This window comes from Camarhynchus parvulus, chromosome 1, assembly GCF_901933205.1.
Source record: "Camarhynchus parvulus chromosome 1, STF_HiC, whole genome shotgun sequence".
In the NCBI taxonomy this organism is placed as follows: Eukaryota; Metazoa; Chordata; class Aves; order Passeriformes; family Thraupidae; genus Camarhynchus; species Camarhynchus parvulus.
In genome coordinates this window covers 81,778,019-81,800,122 of record NC_044571.1, presented here as the reverse complement: position 1 = coordinate 81,800,122, position 22,104 = coordinate 81,778,019, and the positions used below count along the sequence as shown (strand labels likewise).

General features: G+C 42.7%; 1 protein-coding gene across 1 annotated transcript in view; it reads right to left on the bottom strand.

Moving 5' to 3' along the window:
- Positions 1–22,104, bottom strand: part of ME3 (malic enzyme 3) — a 117,234-nt gene that overhangs the window by 11,281 nt on the left and 83,849 nt on the right. The window contains exons 5-7 of the mRNA XM_030957426.1: positions 20,026–20,187; positions 17,011–17,114; positions 5,641–5,750 (exon numbers count right to left, since the gene is read on the bottom strand). Of these exons, the coding sequence (XP_030813286.1) occupies positions 5,641–5,750; positions 17,011–17,114; positions 20,026–20,187 (376 nt within the window). The remainder of the gene's footprint in view (positions 1–5,640; positions 5,751–17,010; positions 17,115–20,025; positions 20,188–22,104) is intronic.

Sequence of the window (22,104 nt, the reverse complement as noted above, 5' to 3'; positions counted from 1 at the left end):
GGCCTGATCTTCAGAGTGCTGCATGGATAAGCCCAAGAAACTGAGGCCCCTTTACAGCCTGGAGTCCACACTGTCCTGATGTGCCTTGTGAAGCAGTAAGTGTGCGAATGCAACACAAACCCAGGAGCTGGCCCTTACAGCCTCTTCTGCTGCAGAGCACAGCAAGTCCAGAGGGACTGTTAATAGTGAACCTCTGCAGGACTGAGAACACCTCCACATCTATCTCCAGGCTGGGTCAATCCCCAGGGAAAGTGTGCGGCTCAGGAGCTGCCTGGCAAGACATTGCCTGCTTTGTTCCACAGCACGGTCCTGTCCCGCACTCCCTTCCTATTGTGCTTCCCCCTCCTTAGCTTCCTGTGATAATTACCCATGCATTTGCCACGCCAGCTGAAACAACAAAGTAAGATACTGTACCATTTTAATCTGCTGAAATTAGTTACTGCTGAGCCAAGAACTCTCACTTTGCCTGCTTCTCACAGCACATGGAAACGTGCCTGTGAAACAGGCCTCCTTTGCACATGATTGATTTCCAGCTTGCCCAAGTGTTTGAAGCTGCTCAGATTTGTGACACTGGAGTCAGCCTGTTCCCAGCCTCAGCTGAGATCTGGAGCACTGCTGCTTCAGGCCAGGCACTGCTTCCTGAAGTGTCTTGCGAAGGTTATGGAAAGGTTATCTGCTAGGATAATGAGGAAAGGTGGTTGGTGGGTCAAGAGATATTTTGAGGATCATCAGCAGTCACACATCCTACAACCAAGGGGAATCATTGCTGTAATGACTTGGAAAAGACTCAGAGGTGTTTTGTGAAAGGGGAGACCCTGAGCATTAACCACAGACTACTTTAGATAACAGGCTTTATGCTTTTGTGCACTGTTCTCTTTGCCCTGCCTGTATGTGTGAAAAACTTTTGAATGACATGATCCGACACAATTAATTAAATAACACATTAAAGATTTCTTCATTTTTTTCTGGAATTCTGACTAAACTTGCAGAACTACTTCTGCTGTTCAGTACTGAGCAAACATCTCAAGAGGCAGCTAAGTTGGTCAGGTATGATTTGCCTTGGGAGATCCATACTGTTCTCATTCACCTTCGTGTTCCCAGGTGCACTTCCAGAAGACTTGCTTTGTCATCCCCAGACACTGTGGTTAGGCTAGCTGGGCTAAAATTCCTTGGATCTTTCTTTTTGCCTTTCTTGGAGATAGGTGTGACATTTGTCTTTTTTCCAGGAATTAGGATCTCCTCAATTACCATAACCTTTCAAAGAGTGACTTTGTAATGCTGTTGGCCACATATCTAAGATGAATGCTTAGATGCATCTCATCAGGTCTCATGAACTTTGTCTCTTGAACAATCCCTGCTAAACAGGCAGAAGCCCATGGAGATGCTGTAATTTTGCATGCCTGAAGTTCTCATCATGGAAATAGAACTCTGGATGTTTTCCTTGATCTGCATGAGGCCTTTGACATAATCTCCCAAAACATCCTTGTAGCCAAACTGGAGAGGTACAGACTGAACAAGTGGGTGACAGAGTGGCTGGGCTGGTAGGCTCAAAGGTTTGTGGTCAGTGGTACAAAGAGGCCAATGCTATTTAAGTTCTCATAACAATCTGGATTATAAAACAGAGTACATGTCCATAAAGTTCATGGATGATTACAGATTGGGGATAGTGATTGACACAGTGGTGGTATGACAGTCATCCACAGGGATCTCAGCAGGCTGGAGAAATTGGCTCAGGGAAACCTCATGAGGGTCAGCAAAGGCAAATGCTAAGTCCTAAGGCTTTGCAGAAGAAAACTTTGGGGTCATGGTGGCCAGCAAGTGGAAGATGAGCCAGCAATAAGCCCTTGTGACAGAGAAGACCAACAGGCTGCTGGACTGTGTCAACAGTAGGTCAAAAAAAGTGATAATTTTTTCTATTTCAGTACTTTTGAGGTCATCCCTAGACAAGCACATCCCATTTGGGGCTTTCAGCACAATGACAAACTGGAGCAAGTCCAGAGGAGGGACACAAATATGACCAGGGTATACAAAAAGGACTGAGGAGCTTGGGTTTGAAAGGGCTGGAGAAGACTAAGAGGATATCTAATTTCTGTTTACAAGCACTGGTTGGAGTGTTTGTAAAGAAGCCAGATTCTTGTCAGAGCTGTACAAAAAAATGATGAGGGGCAATGAACACAAATTGCATGTTACAAAATTCCAATCAGATATTAGGGAAAAAAATGCACAAGAAGATGAGAAAACTTTGGAACAGGTAGTGCAAAGAGATTGTGGATACCCATCCTTGTATATACTACAAAGTATTTGGCTGGACAAGGCTCTGAGGAACCTGAAATAACATAAAACTTGGATCTAAGTTTGAAATCACCCTTTATTTGAGTGAGGACTAGCTGATGTCCAGAGGACCCTTCCAAACTAATGCTTTCAATGGCTGTATGTAATTTCTTGTATGAAGCAGGAATCCAGAGATGCCTGCTTCAAGGATTCACCAGACTTGACAACTTTGTGAGACTTTTAAGTTGTCTACTTTCTGTTTAACACTGTGAACAATTAAGTGGAGCAAAGTTAGAGGAGGAAGAGAAAGAGCAGGAGCTAAAGCCTTCTCATGTATCTCTAATCTTATGTGCTTCAGAGCCTGCCCTTGTACTTTACTGGGAAAAAGGAAGAAGTGACAATCAATTTTGTCCCTCAGAGCTGTAATTGAAGCTGTTGCCCCTTGCATGAACCCAGACAGAGCTGGGAAAGGACTGATGTCATCACCCCCTTAGAGGAAGGAGAAGCACTCCCTCAATGGGAGCTCCCACACACGGGCACTGAGAGCCAGCTCCTGCCTAGATCCCAGGCTGATGGCTTTCAGAATAAGCAATCACCTCATCCCAGTTGGTGGTACCTGGCAGGCATCCCGCTCAGCATCAGCAGGCTGGCTCCAACTGGAAGGGGTCTGAGTCACCTTCATTCTCTGGGATTAGGATGGATTTGGAAATACAGTCATTTGTAGGACAAAAAAAAAAAAAAAAGGAAAAAAAAGTAGGCATTAATATTTTAAACTGTTTTTCATTTTGTGTAGGCCCTGGGGCAGCAACAGGGAGGCCTAAAGGATCTTAAGGGAAGCAATTTATACCTTTTTTCTCTCATCTCATCTGGATGTATATGTGTAGGCACACTGCATCCAGAGTCCCACTAACCAATGGTCAATGAGTTTAATTACTATAGCTCAGGCCTCATCTACCTTGCACTGCTTGTGCCTAAGATGTGTTTTTAATTCAACATACTTAAAACATTGCCAGCTCAGAAGTTGGAATAATTCAGGCTTCAGAAGGTCTGTTCCTGTCTTGCTTGAGTAAAATTAATCAGGCCTGCATTAAGAAGGCTTTGTATAATTCTCATTAATCATTTAAGCACCACTTACATTGAAGTCTAACACTTTTTTAAGTAGGTGAGTCATGAAAGATCATCACGTTAGAAAAGAGAGAGTCTAAGGTAAACCCAAAGAACAGAAGGGTGTAAGTGAGAAAATGCCACTTCCTACCTTTTTCATATCATCTGAGGACACAGAGGGATATATTAGAGTGGGTAAATCAGACTACTCATTCCAGATTCAACTCTTTTATCTCTGACATGACTCCAAGACAGAGTTAACTGAGTAGATCCACATTACTTCAGCATTCCAAAGGTCCTCAAAACTGATTTCTGACTACAACCCTAGCTTGGATTTCCCTTTTCTTTCTGAGAGCTCCATAAAAAAGCCTAAGCAGGTGCTCGCTTCCTTCGACTCATTGCTTGTTGTGCAAAAGCTCAGCAGGATTTCTTTATTATCTACTACTGAGAAACCACTGCCAGCAAAATGCTTTATTTGAGAATATAACCATGTTTTACTACAAAGAGGTAAAATCCTACTCTTTCAAAAGGCAGGATTTCAAAGAATTTTCAGGGGGCTTGACATCTCCTAGGCACTGTAACATGTGTCTAATTGGGGAGAATCAGATAAGGTGCATTTTATGACAATTCTGTTTTACAGCATCCTCCTGGATTTGGTTTGCTGCTCTGGGGCAGTCATGACCAGGAACTGTCTGAAGCATTCAGCTATGACCTATGGCCAAAAGAAAACAATAAAAAATAGTCTGCTGCTTCCCACTCAGAATATGCAGTTTAGCTTTAATATTCTCTTTTTCTTCTGTTTTTGAAGAAACCTTTCAAACTCACCAAGAAACCTTTGCCACTCACTCCAGTTCTGCCAAGAAAACCTCCATTCAGGCCCCTGATGTGTGATTTGCCACATCTCCTGGCCGTTTTTTGACTGCTGAGTCCCCTTCCACTTTCAGAGAGAGCAACTTATCCAAAAGAAATCTGTACAACATCAGCTTCTTATCATGGCCTTCATCTGCCCATCTTTATAAAAGTCTGAGGGCTCAGTTCCTCCTTTCAATACTTCAGTTCAAAAACGTGTCCCTGGGGTTTTTTTCCTGTGCTTCTCTCTCCACTGGAAGCTTTTGGGGGTGGCAAGAACACCTGATCAGTCTTCTTGTAAAGGAGTATCCATATGCCCTTCCCTGAAATGCCTTTAGCTTCTGTGCTTCTAAACCCTCTTCATGAAAATGTCTTTGAGCAGGTCCACGCATCCCACTACACCAACCACATTTCCCCAAACCAGGATCTTACTCCTTGTGTCAGATAGGAAGAAGCTGCTATACACATTGCCAAATATTGTTAGATAAGCAGCAGATGCAGAAACAGCACTGGAAAGTTTGCTCACAAAAGAACCAGCATTGTGTGAAAAATAACACTGATATTTCTTTCAGTCTCTTTCAAGTACAAGTGAGGATGAGCCCAACTGACTGCAAATAATTAAATCAAACATTGGAAATTTCTGCATGTTTCAAACAGGACTAGACAAAAGAAAAGATGAAGGGACTCAGAGGAGAACTGGTTGTTTGTAGACACTTGGGAAGATCCTGTCCCTGTCAAATGGGCAAACAGCCCTCCCAAAGGTTTAAAGCAAAGTCAGCATCAGACTGGGATGCAGAGTGCATCCCTGTGGGCATTGAGCAATCCTGCTGACTGCTGAGCCTCTAAGGGCCTGGAGACTTGTTTGCTATAACCCAAGCTTTGCTGGTGTCACTTCTCTGTGACACTGGAAGAGTTATGTTAACCACGCTAGGGGAGAACAGATCTGTTCTCAGATTACTGCAGAGTTAGCATCCACAGAGAGGAAAGAAGCTGGTTTACCTTTATTTTTGTGCATGTAGTAAAAAGTATAACAATAGAGGGAAAATGCCAGGATCAGCTAATCACCACCTGGCTCATGAAAACAGAAAGCCTTGCCTAACTGTTAAAACGTCATCATTGTTTTAGCTAAATTATAGAAAATTAATGGAACTCTCTAAGTTACCTGCATAATCTAAAGCATATGATCCATCTTCTCCCTTGAATGTTTCTTCAATGAACAGCTAAATTCCTAAAAACAATGGAGACTCACTTTTCAACTCAGATGGCTGAGTTTTTGTTTATATTTTTAAATGCTTCTGTATAAACTCTAAAATTTGTCAGACATCTGACTACTATATACTAAACAGTCCTGTGATATTAACCACCACTTCTCATGACAAGGTAAAGGTTAAATTTGATTTTCCTAGCAGTACTTACCCTGAATATCATCATTGAATGTACAGTATCTGTTGCGGTATTTATTGAGGAGACGAAAAGCATTAGCATTGGCAAAATCTTCAAACTGGATCAGACAATTCATGCCATACCTGCAAATTAAAGGGCAATTTAAAATGGATAAATATATTTATACAACAGAGGACAAGATATACACCTTTTACCAAGGCAATGTAGCTAGACACTGTAGTGCAGAAATAAAAGCATTGTGACAGAAATGCAGCACAGCAACAGCAAACAGGATCACACCCATCCCAGGGTCCATACACTGAGAAATGTGGAGTCACCAGGACACCAGGATTAAATTGCATTCATAATTCAAGGGGCTTCTTGATATGTGTACTTATATACCTATATGTACATGCATCTGTGGACTTTTGGTATGAGAAATTTTCAGTGGTGCATTTGCAGAGGAGCTTCTCAAAGCAAAGGAGACACTCTTTGTATTGCAGCTGCCACACTGCATCACAGCAAATCTGACTGCAAAGGGGACACCAGTTAAAGGGACACCACCAGGGGCCCACTTCAACTCTAAGTGGCCAAGAGAAGAGAAAAAAATCTGCTTGTAGGATCCCATGGAGTGAGTGTTTCATGGTGGGACTGTGTGGTTCATGGTGTGATTTCATAGCCACACTTCTGTGCTTTGAAAATGTTTTTCTCCACTGAGTTGTTTAGCAGGAAACCAGCAGGCAATGACAGCTAGTGACCTGCAGAGTGAAAAGGCAGGAAATAATTGCAAACTTTCCATGACTGTCCAGTAATTTCCAGCAATTTCAAGGAGAAGTGTATAAATTGGGTAATATTCAGTCTGGTCCATATGTATACACATTCAGCAGTTTGTATGACTCTAGGCTGCATTAAACCTTTGCAAATAAAATCTAAAAGGGCCATAATTACTTGTTTCTCTCTCACACATAAATGTGATAGGGCAGTGAGAGAAACTCAGGGAATGAGTAATGCAACTATTAGTAACCTCTGGGCTGCAGGCAGGTGAAGGGGCTCTAAATAGCTGCACTTTGTTAGATGTAGCATCACCTTACATATCTTCTATTCACACTTTCCTCCTTTGCCACTGAAATCTGAGGTAGAACACCCCTGCTTTAGTGTAGAAACTGATACTGGATGAAACATACTCCATTTGAAAACTGAGGCTTCTGTCATGAAAAGGTCTTTTCATGGCACTCACAGTGTGGGCAGTCAGGCCCTTGTAGAAGGGCCTTGATTTTTTTATTATTATTATTTTCCATTTCAATTATATCTGTCAGTAAGGAGACAGGGATAAGCACATGCATTATGCTCCTTTATTTTTCCATTCTGAGAATCTCTGACTTGATAAACCCCCTGGTCTCAAAAAGGGACAAGTGTTGGCTCTAACACTTGCTTCCCATTCTCTGTGTTTGCTCTTAGAAAAGGACCACAATGGGAATAGAGTTTTTAGTAGGGCCTGTAGCAACAGGATGAGGGGTAACAGGTTTAAACTAAAAGAGGATGAATTCAAACTAGATGTAAGGAAAATACTTTTTACAGTGAGGGTGGTTAAAGACTGACACAGGTTGCCAAGAGGGGTAGTGGATGCCCCAATCCTGGTAACATTCAGGGTAGGGGTAGATGGGGCTCTGAGCAACCTGGTCTGCTTGAAGGTCAGCTTACTAATGGATGTTCCTCGTATTCATCATTTGGATGCGTAAGGAAAACATGGCTAAGAGGGAGATGACACAGCATCCAGAACATCTGCCAATATCTCACAACAAATAATTAGCAAATCTTTATGCAACTTCAGTTGCTATAGAAACTATTTATCTAACACCAGTGTTATTTATTGATTTCACCAAGGAAGTAACATTACTGACTTGCTTAACAAAACCAGTGATCTCAGCCAGCATTAATGTACGTGTGACCAGCTCTGTGAGCTCCTTCCTCACTTCACATTTGTGGTCTGCAGCAGGGGACAGTGCACAAGTTACTTCTATTTTCATCTTTGATCCCTGTTTATTAAGCAGAGCACAAAAGAAGTAGGGTAGCCCATAAACACTTCATTTCTCTTTCTGCCCCTCAGTATGACAGGACAGTGCTCATCTCACTAAGGTATTTTTTGAAGATGATTGTTTCTTTTTCACTGCAATACATCTATTGAGCTTTCTGAAGTATGAACTCCATTTTTGAGCTTATGTGGGCCTTTGAATAACGTGAAAACTAAAGTTTTCATTCATAAAGACCACAAATTGGTCATGGTAAGACCTAATGACTGGATGCTTTAAATGAAAGAACTAAGTATTTCAGATTCACAGCTAAAGATAGGAATCTCAGATCATGATCTTAGTCCTCAAGGGCTACCCACCTTACTGAAGTTTTGAGAGAAATTGAAAGAACTTGTGCTACCCAAAGTCACTGAAATTAGAAATCTACCAGTTGATTTTGCTGCTCTTTTCTAGTGGTACTTTGGCAGCTGCATGCTGTGCTCCATCCAAGGGTGACCAGAGCAGGTTAAGGGTGAACTTAGCAAGGAGTTTGAACAAACCAGCTGCTGGGGCCACGTGCAGTAAGATCTTTGTGAGCATCAACGTTATGAGTCAGTTCTACTGTCCCCCACAGCCAGCATCTCAATATTTGTGTAATTCTTTTCATCCCGAAGGAATTCAGAGCTCTTTACAAAGAATGTTTGGGTTGCACCCAAAAGTAAAATGAGTAAAATGTAGCCAACTTGGGACTGGAGCACAGAAGTCCTTTAATATGCAACAATGCTAAGAAAAGGTCCAGCTCAGGTAAGAAGGTGGAGAATACTTGGTACAGCAAAGGAAAAGGGTGTCCCAAGAGCTGCTACATGTATTGGAATCCAGCCAATAAAATGCAGTGCAGAATGGGATTTCTTTCACTACCTTTACATAACTAAAAGTTGGTTGTGCAATGCCCAGCTGTATTGCCCACCTGGACAATTCTGACTGCCCTCTCAGACCATGGAGAGAAAGGACATATCCAGTAGCAACTTCTTTCAACTAGTCTGAGTGAAAAATGGAAGTAGATGACATTTTTGGAGATGCCTCTTTCTTCAGAGTGTCTCTGAAGGCAGACTAAGATGACCAACCTAAATTTAGGTATCTAACTTTAGACACCTAAATTAGGAGAGGTAATCTGTTATTATCTAATTATCACAGTTGGGAAGATCTGGTTGGGAGCATCTTAAATATACGTCATGCACTTTAGGTCACTGGCTTATCAGCCTTTCATTGTAATACTATGCTGCCCTTCAATGTTTGCAATTTCTTTGTTGATGTCTGCAGAAACTGCCCTGCCCCATCCCTTGTGTATGGTGACCAAGTGGTCCCCTGTCAGCAAGCACAGAAGTACTCCATGAAGTGAATTATACTGGCCAGTTTCCCCCCATCATAGTGTTTTAAAATGAAAACTGATTTTGCAAAATTGTGTTTAATTGGAAACACTGTATTTCCCACTAAGAAACCAAAATTAATGAATTCCTTTGGAGGAATCATTTTTAATGAGGATTTTGTTGAACCTTCTGTTCTATTTAATATGAGACATCTGATATGAATGCAGTCCCAGTTAGCACTCACATATTTGCTGTCTACAGGTGCAGGATGCCTTTTAATAGAAAAAGTGTTCATAAAGTGAGTATTTGAACAAGGATTTCAGAAGATCCCTTCCAAGCATTTAAATGTTCTTAAGTTTGAAGCAAGAATTGATGTTGGCCCTTCACAGAGATCTTCAAAACTGCTGTGATAGGAAGAGACTCTTGAGGTCAGCCTGCTTGGCTTGTTGTCAGTTCTCATAGATTCTTCCACTGATCCATGTGACTCATCTCCTAACTTTCAGCTGAGAGCCCTGAAGGAGATTTGGAAGCAGATCAGCAGGTCACATCAGGACTGAATGTCTTCCAGTCTAGGAAAGGCACAGCCAGCTAAGGTTGGCTCTCTCCAGCAATCTCATCCTGACTGTCAATGATTAATCTTCTCTAGAGCATTCTATGATCTTCTTGGCATGGGACATGAGTAGTTAAACAGCCAGGATCTGACTGCCTTTATCTAAAAGGAAAGCTTAAATTCACACTATGAGGATTTCAGACTGACAAGGTACATTGAAACCGAGCAAGTGTCATGGTCCAGTGTGGTTTCTCCCATTTCTCAGTTCTTTATCTCCCTTTCAAAAAAGGGAAAGTTGTATTTTTTGAATGGTTTTGGGCTCAGAGTGTTGCCATTCCTCTTGAGCACACTGCAGTTTGCATATTGTGGGATCTCTGCAGTTCTACGTCACCTTGTAGAACTGGAGCTTTCCCCTCAGCATGAGTCATTCTTACATCTGTAGGCTGTCAAGAAGGATCCTTGGACAGAGGTGTTTTTGAAAGAATTCAGACATGCTGAAACTTGTAACTGGTTACACTACAAGAGGCATTATTTAATACTGTCACCATGTCTCCTGCTGGCTGCCAGACCACCGTCTGGGGGATCCTGTTCTCTGCCACCTCTGGAATTAATTTACCCATTTTATAGAATTGGAAACAAAAAGATACACTTTGTCAGTTCTTCCTCATCCAAAAAAATTCACCAGTCTTTCAGGCAAAGATTATACTGCTGTCTCATTAGTTTGCTTATTTCATGGTTTTGTGCCACAAATAATTATGACCCAAATTCTGGCTCTCATACTTTGCAAAAATCTTCCTGTGAAAATAGCCTCACTGGGAAATGCTTTACAGAATGGTCCCATACACTCATTTTAGTCCAATCTCCAGCCTTTGCTAGCAAATCTTGTACAAACAGTACTTTCAATAAAACAATACACTATTGATTAAAATAATAGTACAAACTGTCATCCTAATGAAGAATGACTCTAGGAGCTAAACACATATAATATAATAAGCCTTTCGTAAAAATTATCACCTGAAAATCTGTATTAAGAATTGATCCCTTTTCCTGGGAAACACACAAACATAGGATTCATGCTTTGTTTATGGCTGTATTGTTGCTCTGGTACTGTTACTACCCACCTAGATCTACACAGAACCCCATGGCTGTTCCCAGAGAAAAGAAGCTCACAGCAAAGTCTGTATCCCCTGAAGAGAATGATACACATTTCCCTTGGATGACCACCTGGAACAAGTGGTGAAACAAAAATGTGGAACAAAAGACCATGAATCCCAGAAAAGGAGCAATGATTACATTGCTTTTAGATTCACTATTCAAGAGACTTCTCAGTTGCCTAAACAATCTCAATATGCAATTTTCTCTTTCATCCTCTTTTGTATGTACCTCTTTGAGTTCATTCAGACTCATTATAAGCCATGAGGTCAGAGAGGAAAAAATTAATGAGGCAGCAGTTACCATTTGAGAAGCATCTGACCAAAATTGCCCAAGTCAGAACTTCAAGGGTGGCCTGAGGACCTGTGCAGTGCCTTTGCTGACCAGTATCAAAAGGGTTTTTTTTTTGACAATGAGGAGGGAATATAATACATTCTTACATGCATGCATGCATGCAAAAAAAATGTATTTGCAAGAAGATCCTGTTCCTTTATGGAAAGAATCATCAGAAAGAAGTTCCAGTCCTTGTTGGAATTTAAAATTTTATAGCACTGTTTTCAGCCATTCATGATGCAAGGAATCTGCTTTGAGGAGCTGCAACTCCTTTCCATAGTCTTAGATAAAACCAGGCAGAGAAGAAACAAATTGTCCTTGCCCTTGTCATCTTATTTTTGCTGCTTGAAACACCAGCAACCAAATTCTGATTTCCAAGAAAAACTAAGTTATCTGTTAAGAAGCCCATAATCAGAAAAATATCATGCTTGGCAAGTGCTCAGCATTTAAGATAGGAAAAAAAAGTCCACTCAAGCAAGTAAAACAAGACTAGAACCTGAGTCTCTCTGGTGTCCTAAAGCCAATCTTAGCATTAAATTGTTACATGATACTTGCCAGGCTTCTCATCAGACCAGCAGTACTCTGCCATACAATTCCTGGTCACGGGCTAGGGGTCAGTTTGGTGAGGCACCTCCTCAGAGGCCAGCTGGGAGCAGCCCTGTGGGGAAGAACTTGGGGGTATTGCTGGATGGAGAACTGAATATGCTCCCAGCCCAGAAAGCCAACTGTGTCCGGGGCTGCAGCCAAAGCCATGTGGGCAGCAGGGCAAGGGAGGGGATTATGTCCCTCCTGAGACCCCACCTGGATCCAGCATCCAGCTCTGGGGACTCCAACACAAGAAGAATGTGGACCTGTTGGAGTGGGTCCAGAGGAGGCTGTGAAGATGATCAAAGGGCTGGAGCATCTCTCCTACTGAAGACAAGCTGAGAGAGCTGGGGTTGTTCAGCCTGGAAGAGAGAAGGCTCCAGGGAGACCTTGGAGCCAATACAAACTTAGGAACTCTGGGTCCTGGGTTTAGAAATCCCATGCTAGGGAGCTGCATCACAAACCCAACAGGACCCGCTGCCTACCTCACCATCATCTTAGGCTACAGATAATTTCTAACATTGGGGGAGAGTCTCACTGGGTTTCTGCCAACATAAACACAGGCACCATGCTCTGAGGCACAGAGCCTGCTGTGGATTCAGGGAGTGCTGTGTCAACAAAAGCACCCCTTGAAGCACAAACATATCAGGAAATCCCAGAATTGTACATTTTGGAAACTGGGGGATGTGCTAACGATTGCTGTTCTTAGTCATATGCCAGGGCATCTGCTATGAGCTACTGTTAGAAACAGGATAAAGGGCAAAATGAAATTAAGATAGATTACCAAGTTCTTGGGGAAAAAAGAATCTTGAAAGTTCATAGTCAACTTTCCTTATATTCTTTTTAAGGAAAAATCTCCAAACAACTATCTTGCACATCCAAGCTCATGACATTGAAGCACTAAGACCAGCACTAATGGCTGCTTTGAGCATTCCAGTGCTTTTATGCAAAATGACACCATCCTGCTTGCAGTTGGCAAGAGGAGGCACTGCAGCTGGAGCTACAAGGCTTCTCAGGGGCAGGCCAAAAGCAGGAGATGCAACCCTATTAGAGCTGACTCTCAGATGTAGCCTTGAGCTACCCTCTGGCACACAACAAGGAAGAGAGCCTCACTCTGTACCTTCTGCACAAACAGAGCTTCTCCAGCTGCATCTTACTGAAACTGCTGTGGTTCATCTGGCGTAGCTGGAAAAGCCCAGACAAAAGCCCAGAGCAGAGGCCTGACATCTGTAACTGTGTTACCCCAAAGGATTTCAATTCATGGTAATAAAAGCTACAGTGATCCCTAGCAGCACATCTGGAGCTCAGTCATTCCTCAGTAGCAGAAAATCAAGCTAATGAAACCTAAATATTGTTCCTTGACTTAAAATATCATCCAGCATCTTAAAGCAGATTACACATGCTGGCTGATGATCTTATCTCACATCAAGCCAGGACAATGGTCAGCTGGGGTGGCTCTTCCCATCTCCATCACCTCTCCCTCATTAATGGTGTCAGAGTCCCTCTGGCCATGGTAACTGGAGCAGATGGGCAAGGAGAATATCCATCTTGTATTCCACGAGGGCTGGGTCTGGTCTACATGATGTCCAGGCACTAGTGATGGTGTGCAGGCCTCCTAACAGATACACAGATGCTCGGGAGTGACTTTGAGGATGAGCATGTGTGAGGGTTTTTTTGAAGCCCATCAGTGCCTAGATACTGGTGCCTAGAAAATAAAATCTAATCTTTCAGGACCAATTAGCCAAGTTAACCAGAGCATGTGAAGAAATACCATGGGAGTGTACCTGTACTGGTGATTTTGTTTCTGGAAAATGCTGGTGAATTTGTGATCCATGACCCTCAAGAACTGCTGAAGCAGAGGTGGGTTCTGATTGTTGAAGAGCCCATGAGACCTGACTTGGTATGTTTGTGGGTAAAAGTACTGGGAAGGCATTAGGCAAAGAGAAATCAGGTATGCAACATCCACAAGGAAAAAGAAACTCAGCAGAGGTATCTTTCTTTTCCCATCTGAGAAACTGAACACTTGATCTCCTGATACCTCCTGTGCTCTGCCCTATGACACAGAGAGCTTGTTCCGCTGGCCACTCTCTTAATAAGCACTGATGGGAAAGGAAAGGGGAGTGAAGTTATGACAGGTTAGTGAGGCTTCTGTGACACGGTTTGCTGGCGTGGGAAACTGCATCTCGTAGAGTCTCAGGCTGCACATTCCCCATCTGCCAGCCAGTGACTGAGGCTAGAGCTCTAAATGGAGGCTGGAGTTCTGGGACAGGTCTGGCCCCTTGGAGCCAGATGATGAAAGCTACACAAGCATTAATTTGATCAGCTATTCAAGCCCCAGAAGCTCTGGGGTTTATTCTGATTATAATCCTTGGACACTTTAGGTGAATACTTATTTCAGCCTAAAGAAATGTACCAGGTTAAGAGCAGGACTGACTTTTTGCCACAGTAACTGAGCAGATGGAAAACTGAAGCAGAGTGCATTTTCCCATGTGAAGCATATTGCTGCTCACTGTGAGAAGACAGCAATTTGTCAGTCTGCTTCATTCAGACACAGGTAGGCTCAATAGGCCAAATTTTGCATGTAGCTGCTTCCCAAGAGGAGTAAAAGGCATAGCTTAGAGCTGTTGCTAAAAAGCTTAGTCATTTTACATGTTTCACATGTTTTAGGTGAAAGAGTAATGAATGGTGGTTTAGGCAGCAGGAAAACACAAAAATTTATCCAGCTGTTCCACAAAAAGCTTTTCTTCCTAAAATTGCCCAGGGCACCCCCACTTTATTTCAAAATATTGTAAGTGCTAATTCTGAAGCCTCTGGCACATGCCTCATTTCATTACTAGGTGGGCACTATGAGACAGGAGTCCTTTCTATGACTCTATGGATCTCCAGCAGCAGAAATGTGACATCTGTTTGATATTATTATTCCATTACAAGATTAAATCTTCACTCCCTTGGCTTTTTTGTGGGCTCCAACACATTCCACTTCAGTGACAAATGTCTCTTGAGCCAGCAGTGCTTTGACAGGGTGGGAGGTACCCCTGCAGAGGAACTGACAAATGGTTTCCATGAGAAGTTAAAGTACCCTCAGGAAGCAGACAGAATTTCTGCATGAATATCAAGTTGAAAAGGAAACCCCCAAATTGCAAGGGATTTGTTGCAAAAAACCAAGCAACTGAATTTGCATGTGACATTACAGACTTGCATAAGACATTGCAGCAGCTCATACTCACAGGTTGCCTCAAAAGGAGAAGCAGACTACAATAAAGCAGCATGTTCTTGACCTTCTGAACAATTTCTGCTTCCTTTTGTAACACAAGTGAGAGCTCCTACTGGGTTCAATCCAATCATTCCAGTGGAAATTGGAGACCAAATGAACCTGCTTCATATGAGTTGGCCAAACCCAGGTTAATAGCAGGATTATTCACTAGCCCAGAGTGCATAAGGATCACACCCCAACAATGCTTTAAAGTATGCTCGTGGTCAGGATGATAATATAGGGTAATGGCTCCTTTCACTCTAGGATCTCCAAATACTTTACGGATGTGAATGGAGAAGTGCAAAGCAGAATCTCCCAGCCCCACTTAGCAGAGAACTTTCAGAGGCCTTACTGTGTTCAAGGAATTCATCCTGGTTAAGGGAAATAGAAAAGCAGGGACAGGGGCCTCAGGAACTTGATTACCAATACTTGGATGAAAGCATTAGACATGACTTCACAGCCTCCCAAGATAAGAGTTCATTGTTTCATGGTATTCTCCCTTCAATGTGGAGATTAGCTCATGTAAACTAAACACAGGAAAATAACAGCCAATCCTTCCTCTCCAACAGCAAGCACAGAAAAGGCAAATTGTCTTCAGTGGGTGCAATGAGCTTTGCATTTAACACCACAAGCATAAATCTCAGAGCCAAATTTATGATGGCTGAGACGATCATCTGCTTTCTCATTCTATTGTTCCCATTCTATCATCAGCACCAACACTGCAATACCCCCAAGGTCTACTGGCCAGAAAAAAAGCAGGATAGGGTTTCCCTGAAGGATTAATTAATGACTTCAGTGAAAATAAACAAAACCCCCATAAATCAACCCTGATGACTTTTAAATAGTTTCTACTTGTCTCTTGTGATTTCCTGGTTGTGTTTTACCAGCTTTCTAGCCTCTAAGAATTTCTTCCCACTAGATAATGCACAAAGCATCTAACATAATACTGCAATGTAATCAAATGACATTTCAGTCAAGATTCTTTATCAAATATAAAGAAGGTTCAGTTGTGACTGGATAGCCCTCTGCATTTCTGTCCCTATTTCCTTCACCACAGCCACCAGGGCAGTCACACCGTGTGTAAACCCATCCTTGTCAGTGGATGGGCAGGTGCTGTGTCAGACACAGCTCGGGGTGCCTCCTGCTTCCAGGAGACAGGGAACTGTGAGGTGATGACACATGTACCACCCGCTCCCTCCCCTTTGTGCAGGAACACACACACATACAGCTGCCTGGAGACCAGAGGGAGGGTCAAACATAGCTCCTTCCCTGGGAAGAAAAGACAGGCAGCAGCTTGGCAATTAGGCAGAGACTGCAGCTCTCTGCTACTCCTTATCAGTATCATCTGTGGCTTTAAGAAAGGCAAAAAAAAAGCTGCTTAGGAGCTTGTAGTTTTCCAAATATGAGTCTTTTTCCGTTAACAACTGAGCTCACGTTCCTTCTTATAATAATTTCTTTGGTTAGTCATGGAGATTTTAATACATTTTCTGTTATTTTTCAGAGAGAGGTGCACAGGGCTGAGGTGTAGTTCTGCTCTTCCCATATTAAACTTCCTGGTACATCAGAGACACTCTATCCCAGTTAGTGAGTATGAAGGGAAGTATGCAGCTGGTCTGTCCCACACTTGAAAGGACAGTGCTTATAATACTGGCCTTCTCACTCCACAGACTTAAATGCTAGCAGGAAAATTCCTATTTTTGACAAAGCCATAGAGAGGCAGTCTGCATACTCCACTCTGTGTGAAGGAACATGCCATTTCCATTTAGATGATTTCTTTCACAATGACAAGAGCTAGAAACTTCCTTTCTAAAGTGTAAACAAACCAAAGTTTAGGTTCTGACTATGCTGAATGAGGCTCATAAATACAAGACAGAGGCCAGATCCAGCCCACAGGACATATGTTTGACACCTCTGGCCTACGTGGATAGGAAATGCTTATAAATTGTCAGTCCCATTTCAGTTCTCTGGAGACAAATATTTTTGACACAGAGTGTTCAAGCACAAAGAGTCATTTGCAGACCACCCAGGAGACTTGCATTGAAATGACCTTCCTTTGCTTGGATGATCAATTATACTGATGTTTATTTCAGGAGTTGCAACATTTGTTCTTAAATGGAAGCAGCCCGGAGGAGCCATGTATGTAACCCCACTTACTTGTTGGTTACTGCCTGCATAAACTCATCCATCAGCTCGTCGTACTGTTTCCCACGAACCCTCTTGTGTTTCAGTCCAATATACAGTGGATCATTCAGGAGAGCCTAGGACACAAAGCAATTCTGTTGACATCATCTCTTCTGCAGATGGACAGAGATTTATGTCCCAGCCTACCAAAAATTTTTGTCTGATGAAGTCATATTACTTTTACTTACTATGCCATCTCACATGTCTCCTCCCAATCAGGAAGTGTTTCTGTAGGAAGCTATGGCCTATCTTTTAGCATAAATAAAGTCAGAGGGATGCAACAGCTCTTGACTGCTATAGGAAATGGAGCTCTGCATCCCCAGAACACCACTACCAAAGGCTCTCTGCCGAAGTGCCTCACTCTTAGTGAATAAAACTGACCCTGTGTGGGGGTGTTCACTGTGCGTTCCGTTCTTCATTTTGCACTGAGGGCAGAACAGCTGTTAACCACAAACAGTGCTTTGTGCAACGAAGACCACCTGATGTAACTTGAAATGATGTGTCATTTAGGCCTTTTAGGTGACAGCACAGACCACAATCAATGATCAGATGGCAGACTGTTCCCAAGCCCTGAATCTGCCTAGCACTCACCTCAGTTATCTGGCAGGTATAAAGTAAAGGTATTTTCATACAACAGATTAATTTATATTTTGGTTCTCAATAGGAACATAAAATCAGGCCATTCCTCCAAGGTGTTAAGTCAAAATCCACAAGTCACCTAAAAAGGATTGGGTCAGAATGGAAATTACAGGACAAACACTGGCAGAAGGCAGGTGGGCCAACACCTCTGAGAGTCACTGCAAAGGAACTCACCTTCCAATTTCAGGAACCAAACTATCCACATGAGGGGAGCATGAGCCATCTCAAACTTACTGTCCTGCAGCCATATAGCCCTAAATATTGGTATGCTAATATCAGATCTGTCACAGCTGTTTTCCCTTAGAAGGAAAGATGAAAGACGTTTTCCTGTAAGTTTGATACATTAGGCTCTGCAAGGCCACAAAACAGAAAGGAGACCCATTTGCATAACTTCCCTGATTGCTCCTACAGCACAGTGTGCTCTGGGCCCTGTCCACAGAGCACAAAATTCTGCCACAGACAAGCTGAGAGATGCCAGGCTCTGAAAAGAGACTGATTTGCTGAAAGTGTAGACAAAGTATTATGTGGACACAAAGACTGTTAGGAGGATGAGTTGGCAACTGATGCTAAAAATATAATGGCTGTATTTACTGAGTTCTACCTGAGGTTCATGCGTTAGCAACAGAGTCACCCTTGGCTCACCAGATGTTAATGGGCAGAGATGAACAGGATGAATGCCTGTAAGAGGTATCTTATTAATGCACTGATAAACAAGTTTACCTGTGGGGCAGGATGCTCCTGGGATGTGCTTAGGGTTCAGTTAATCTGGGTTTATGCACAAGAGAAAGCTATTAAATAAATAAGCAAATAAATTATTTATATATTATTTATATGGTGAGGAAATACATTGTTCATATTGCTGGAAAACAGAGGCTTCTATATCTTAACCCCAGATGTGGAAATTGCCATCACAGAGAAGTTCCTAAACACATAAATTACATCTAATCTTGGGCAGAAGAAAAAGGGTCCAAGACTGATTCTCTTAAGTCCCTTCTTCTGATGCCATCTGACCCTTGCAGAGGCCTAAAAATCATTGGTGCCACTTTAGATTTTAGTGTCCCCTGTCAGCTGAGACAGAAGCAAGATGGACATGCTCCATCAGATGCTTTTTATGGGAAGGGCACTTTTACCCAGGTCCCTCTGGGAGAAGCTCCGGCTGGGAGGCTCAAAGCACTGGTGGTGTGCAGATCAGCACGGAGGACAAGGAAGACATGAAGGATCTGAAATCAAGTTCAATGTTCTATTGACTGGAGACTGCAGTAAGTGAGAGACTGAGACTTAATTCCTGCTTTAGCCTTAGTGGGTCCAAACTCAGAGTTCTGCCTTTTCAGGAAAGACCATGAATCAGGCTGAGATGAGCACACCTTGTATTCTACAAGTCCATGACAGGCTATGCTAAAGGGGTAACATAATCCTGGGGCCAAAGACCAAAGAGGTAATTGAGATTCTCAAATGTCAGTTATGGGCACTGATTTTGCATTCTTTCATTATTTTCAAGGGTCCAATGTGAGAAGCTTGGGGCAGGACTGAAAGAGGTGTAGAAAATCTAGCTGTCCAGTGAGCCTCAGCATGTCTGAAAATGTCAGCATTAATTTGTCTTTATACACAAACTCAAAGCTCTTATACCCCAGATTTTTCATGTCCTTCAAGAAATGTGTGTTTGGTTTGGGGTCATGTGAAGCACAAGTACATTTTACAAAAATGGACAAGCCCAGGCCATCACAAATCGATATAGGATATTAATTTTAAAAAGACATCCTCACAGATGTCTATTCTGGCATTGCTGAAATGTTTCACTTTGGCCTTTCTGAGCCAGAGTCATAAGGCAAGAATCTGCAAACAGATGGAGTCCTCTTGCTTGGTTATCATGTGCAGTAACATGTGTAATCTAACAAAACAGTGACATTAATCATTCCCAAACCACTCACCAGGGATTCTCATTTCTGGAATATAGTCATCTCTACACAGACATGAATATCTGCCTGTTCCCTCACAATTACCAGAGGAAGAATCATTCTGGGACCTCCTGTAGGAAGCCTGTCAACTCACCTTGCCATGCTGAAAGGTGGAGCTGAGCTTTCAGCTCCAGCTGGTAACTTTGAGACTCTGAGTCTTCTCATCAGGGGACCATGAGTCTATTTAGTGTTTATTTCAGTTCTCCATAAGGAAAAAAGGTTCTAATGCATCAAACCAGAATTAAACCTTCCCATTTTTCTGCAGTGCTGGTCTAGCCATCATCTCATTTTGGATGTCTCCAGCTTTGTCCCCAACCTTTAAGGAACTGGCCCCAGTTAAGCGCTAATTTTGATTCTTTCTCCCCCATGTCAGATTTATGAAAAATTGTCTTACCTTGTTGTCTGTGCCAACATCCAGCAGCACAGGGAGGCATTGTTGTGGGTCAACTCCACCACAAGCTGTGTACAAAGCGAGCTTCCCAACTGGGATGCCCATGCCGTAACTTCCTAGGTCTCCTAAACCAAGAATCCTCTCTCCATCTGTCACCACGATAGCCTAGGAGGATCAAAAGACACTGTTGTATGGGGTTGACAAGGCTCTAGAAGCAAAACCAGCTCCACTGTTTCCACACTGATGCCCCTTTGCAGATGCACTGTGCTATGGATATTTGCTCCTTGTCCACGACAGCATGTTAATTAGCTGTCAGCAACAGGAGGCTGCTCATTTTTGGGGGTAGAGAAAGTGTGGTTAATAGGAAACAGCTCACAGTGTGGGACAACAGCAGCTCTGCTGGAGAGTACTTCAATTCACTGTAACAGAGCCCAAGCAGCATGGCTTTTTGTGCATTCCCAGCTGTACTACAAGAAGTATCACAACTGAGGTCTTGCCTTGATTTTTTCATCTTTTTTTCTAGAAGAATAAAGTGTGCTTAGGAACTGCATCTGTGGAAGAAATATATTTCAGTGTCCTTCCTTATTCAACATAAACTATACACATATTTGAACTTTTTGCTATTTGCTTTTCCTTTTGAGTCAATGTGAAGTGTTAGCAATGAGAAAGTCTCTTTTTGGGTGGGCTCCATCTGGTTTTGGGTGTGTGCTCACTTCTTTACCACGCCCAGAGGATGCAGTTGGGATTGAAAGGCAGTAATGGGAATAGGGAAAGAAGTAAGCATATGCATTGCTACAGGTTTATCCTGAAATTAAATGGAGTTAATATTCCAACTATGCAGAGAATATTAAAACAAAATTAAGTTCTAATGAATCAAACTATTTCTCTGGAGCACTGATCCCCTTTCAACCAAATAAGTGTTCTCAGGCAAACCTAAAAACCTTTCAATAGCATTTAGATATCCATCAGAGAGAGAAAAATTCTTCAGCCTAGGATGAGCTACAGCACTCTATAGTTACCAAAGCTCCTCAAGGCAGCACTGACAAATAAACCAGAACAGAAAATACAACATGGGAGAAATGTATTGCTATTTGTAAGAGAGGGGGAACTGGATTCACATTTGTTTGTGGCTCTTTGGATTTGAAAAACACCCCAAAAAAGGGCAGTTTTTGTGAGCACCTGATACACAAGGACGTTAAAGTAATGTTTTTATTTGCTCATGTTCATACGATCAGAGCTCAACAAAGAGGACATTAATCCCTGGCTGAGCAGGGTAGACCCTTCTACCTGAAGGTAGGAGGCTACAGGTTTAACAGTTAGGAACCTGTTTTCTACTTCCATCTGTGATGCAAATTTTCTCGATGACTCTAGTGAAGTCACTGTATAAAGGTTAGGTGTGCAGTTTATGACAGCCATCTAAATGGTTTCTAAACTCATTTGACATCTGATGGGGAGAGACAGAAACCTCCAGAGGGCATCTCCTCTCTCCAGCAGCTGTTTGGGAAACAGATGAATTTCTCTTTTCAAGGCTCAATTTCCTCTTCACGGGCACTGCAGAAGTACTTACAATATGAGACTAGGCACTAAGTCCCCAGGCAGCTGATACTAACTGAGATGACTCTGGGGACCTCAGGCTGCACCCAGTTAACCAATATAGGTTTGCAGTGCCTTAGCAGCAGGCATGTGGCCCAGCAGAGTGATCCAGAGTGCTACACTGATCTCCAAGCTGCCAAGGCAATGAAGAGAGGCAAGTGCTGCTGTTGGCATTCCCAGTTCTCTGCACTGATTGCACAAGGTCAGCCTTTACAGGGTGAACTGATACTCTACACTGAGTGAACCAGCAGAAAACACTCCATGGGAAGGATTTTGAGCAGCCCTGTATAGCAGTAATTCTGGTGGGGATTCAAGATCCTGAGCGCACTTCAGGCCAGGCATCCCACAGAAAGAGGGAGGAATGAAGGGAGGCAAGGAAGGATGGAAGGCCAGTACAGTAGCTTGCATGGCAGCACACTTGTCTTGGAATAAAATACATGTTTCTTCACAATCGTCACTTTGAGTGGCTTGAATTCATAGCTGCCAGGA